Consider the following 3,373-nt stretch of genomic DNA (forward strand, 5'->3'; position numbering starts at 1 on the left):
AGATTTACCATTAAAACAGCATATAAACAGCACAGGCTCCCAGATCACCAGGCACTCACTGGGCAGGAGTATTGGAGCAAGCCAGGGTCTCCCCACAGTCAGGGAATAGGCCTTGAGCCTTCTTGCCCAATTATACAGTTGCTCAGCATGGTCAGCTCAACAGGTTCCACCAGAACATTATTAGGGCTCTGGAGACAGGCAGTTCTGCTCCCCCTGCTGGCAGTTAGTGTCAATATGCTTTCACTGACAGGGGTCTCATAAGGGGTGGGCTACTGATCGAGGTGGAGCTTCTGGAAGCCATTTCAGGCAGATGGCTGGGAGGGCTGAGACCATGAACATAATTAAATATTTCCTCTCTTTACTTGGCACAGCAAAATTGTAAAGAATAGATTTTTAATTTCACTATATTCAGGGCACCTTCACTTTGTTGGGTTTCTATAAGATATTGTCACTTATATGGAGCTACTACAGGATATTGTCAGACATTCTTTACCTCCAATACAAGCTCAAGAACCATAAATCACTGAAAACATCTGGTTAATACTTTGTATTAAATCAAGTCAATTAGATAATTAAACACTACCCCTTCCATGCGGTATATATGTGATATATGGTTACCAATTATAGTCAAATGTTTAGGAGTCCTTCAGGGTTGAAATTCTTCTGGAGCTGCATGTATTGTATCATTAATAGATAAAACAAATTTGTAATCTATATGTTATCACATTCTGTCTGTAAACTGCTGACATACATGTTCATTTAGTGCTAAGGTTAGCTGGTACAATTTTTTCTTGGCTTTTGATGTTCTGTTCGTTTATTATACAGTCAATATTCCACACTGGAGAGCTCATTAGTTCTCTGCAGTATTGAAGTCTTAGTTCTTTCCAGTATATTCATACTCTTGCCTTCCCTCATTGTTCTTTAACAACTTACTACACACCTATTCTGAACCAGAAGGTTGTGGGTTCAAATCCCAATCCAGAGACTTGAGTACAAGATCTAGACTGGCATTCCAGTGTAGTACTGAGGGAGTACTGCCCTGTCAGAGGTGCCACCTTTTGAATGAGGCATTAAACCGAGGCTCCGTCTGCTCTCCCAGGTAGATATCAAAGATCCCATGGCACTATTTCGAAGAAGAGCAGGGGAGTTCTTGGTGTCCTGGCCAATACTAATCCCTCAAACAACATCTCAAAAGATAGTTTTGCTGGTCATTATCATATTACTATTGGTGGGAGTTTGCTATGTAAAAATTAGTGTTTCCTACATTACAACAGTGATTACACTCCCAAAGTACTTCATTGGCTGGAAACAGGGCATACTCCGGTCCTGAACTTATACAGTCATCACAACCACTGCACAGCCAATCTTTAATATGTAGACATATACTATCTATTAACATAAAATTTCTGTGGCTATTCAGCTGGTGCTTACACACCTTAGGTTAGATAACATACACTTACATGACAGGACACCAAACACATAGACCGGTATCTGAGCTAACCCTTCTCATTTAATAACTGAGATGCCCAAGGCCCTTTGTAGAATGACCTGGGTTTCCTACAAGCACAAGTTGATTTAAAAAAATAAACATACGAATATAATTCCACGAAGTGACACTGACTTTGAACAACTTCTTTGAATAGGCTCGAGGGGTTGAGTGGCCTCCTCCTCTTCCTATTTTAAAAACAATCCAGATAATGATTGCAACATTTCAAACACTTCAGGAAGATAAATATTAGCATTAGTACGAAGTAAGAGCTGAGAATAGTTTGCATCGCAAAGATGGACTCTTCGTCAGTGAAATTCCTGTGGATCCTGGGCGGGAGGCCAATCCTCAGCTTGATCCCGGCCATCATCTGGCCTTGCCTCCAGCAGTAATAGGTCCCAATATCATTCAGCTGAACTGAGCGAAACACCAGGTGATTACCTTGATCAATGTACAGTCTCATGCTGCGGTTCACGCCCACCATGTACTCCACCTTGTACAGTGGCCGACGTCCCTTGTCCCAAGCCACAGCGTGCTCCGCCCTGGCTTCTGGACAGGCAATCATCAAGGGGTACCCAATGGGGTGGATGTGGGACTGTACTGGAACTATGGGGGCCTTTTTATTCTTGTCATTCGTAAAACCAAATACATCATAGATGAACTTCTCCCCTTCTATCGAGGGATACTGGGTTGGGCACTGCATGAAACAGCTCCGCACCACGATCTCAGCTTTCCTCTTCTTCAAAACGTGCCGGTACCTGCGGGGAACGGCAGCTGAGCCACAAGAGACCACGTTGGCTGCAATCTTCTTGTACCGGAAGTACAGATAAGGGCTTTGGATGTAACACAAGCCGATGCGTCGCTGCTCTCCTCTCACCCCACACCGATCGCACACAGTCCAATCCCAGTAGGATGTGAAGATCTTGTACGTTTTGGTATCCACGTCGGGCAGGGGCTCCTCCCTCTTCTCCTGGAAGGCTATGTGTGCATTTTTGTAACTTTGCACGTCAATGTCAAAACCGTAGAAATAATCTCCCGTCACAGTGCCACACATGTAATGTCCAGAATCTTGGGGCCGTGCATTGAAAACCAGCAGGCTGAACATCAAGATTTTGAACCTGGACTGAATGTCCGAGCGGGAACGCAACCGGGTAGCATCCAAGACCTTTGTCCCCTGGAAATCGCTCAGCACCTTTGTGTGGCCTATGCCCAGATCTTTCTGATAATACCAAACAACCGAGGTCACGTCCTCGGGCTTGCACAGGCAAGGCAGCTCAAAGGTCATATCGGCCAGGTAGGCAGCGTTCTGGAACATTAAGAAAGCAGGGCAGGACTGTATCTTGAATATGTCTTCTTTCTCTTCTATTACGAACTCACTGGCATAAACGGGTGTGGCCCACAGAAAGGGCCCAAATGAGAGGACAACCTGTGTAAGCAACATTTAGGTGGGGGAAAGAATGCAAGCACCTGGAAGGTAGGTTTACAAGCAGGCGTTGATGATGCCTCCCTTCAGAATGAAAGGCAAGCCATCAGATAATTGGAAAGTTCTAGAAAGAAAATCATTTGGTTCTAGAACACTGTCATTGTGAAAGTGACTTGTAATGCACGTGGAACATTCCAGAATGTCTCAGGCAGTAGGGATTCTGGAGTTGGTTCAGGGTCCAGGTGGAAGTGCTTACTGATACTGCCATTGTACCAACAATGACTGCAAACCAAAGCGGTGTAAAGCGCAATTTTGTAACAAACACTCGTCAGATTAATTCCCAGTAATGGGCTGCATCTTATTTTCTAATTAGTTTTTTTCCTGCCTGCCTCTCATCCAGAGGAAGAGGCTGCCTTCACTATCTCACGCAAATAATCATTTTCTCTCATGGGAAAACAGGGTGA

General features: G+C 44.4%; 1 protein-coding gene across 1 annotated transcript; it reads right to left on the minus strand.

Annotated features, from left to right (window-relative positions):
- Window positions 1-1,679: 1,679 nt before the first annotated feature.
- Window positions 1,680-2,927, minus strand: LOC144667702 (Ig-like V-type domain-containing protein FAM187A). Its single transcript, XM_078529156.1, has one exon. The coding sequence runs from the start codon at window positions 2,925-2,927 to the stop codon at window positions 1,680-1,682; it is 1,248 nt and encodes a 415-aa protein (XP_078385282.1).
- Window positions 2,928-3,373: the final 446 nt, after the last annotated feature.

The sequence above is a fragment of the Cetorhinus maximus genome, chromosome 25 (assembly GCF_964194155.1).
Source record: "Cetorhinus maximus chromosome 25, sCetMax3.hap1.1, whole genome shotgun sequence".
In the NCBI taxonomy this organism is placed as follows: domain Eukaryota; kingdom Metazoa; phylum Chordata; class Chondrichthyes; order Lamniformes; family Cetorhinidae; genus Cetorhinus; species Cetorhinus maximus.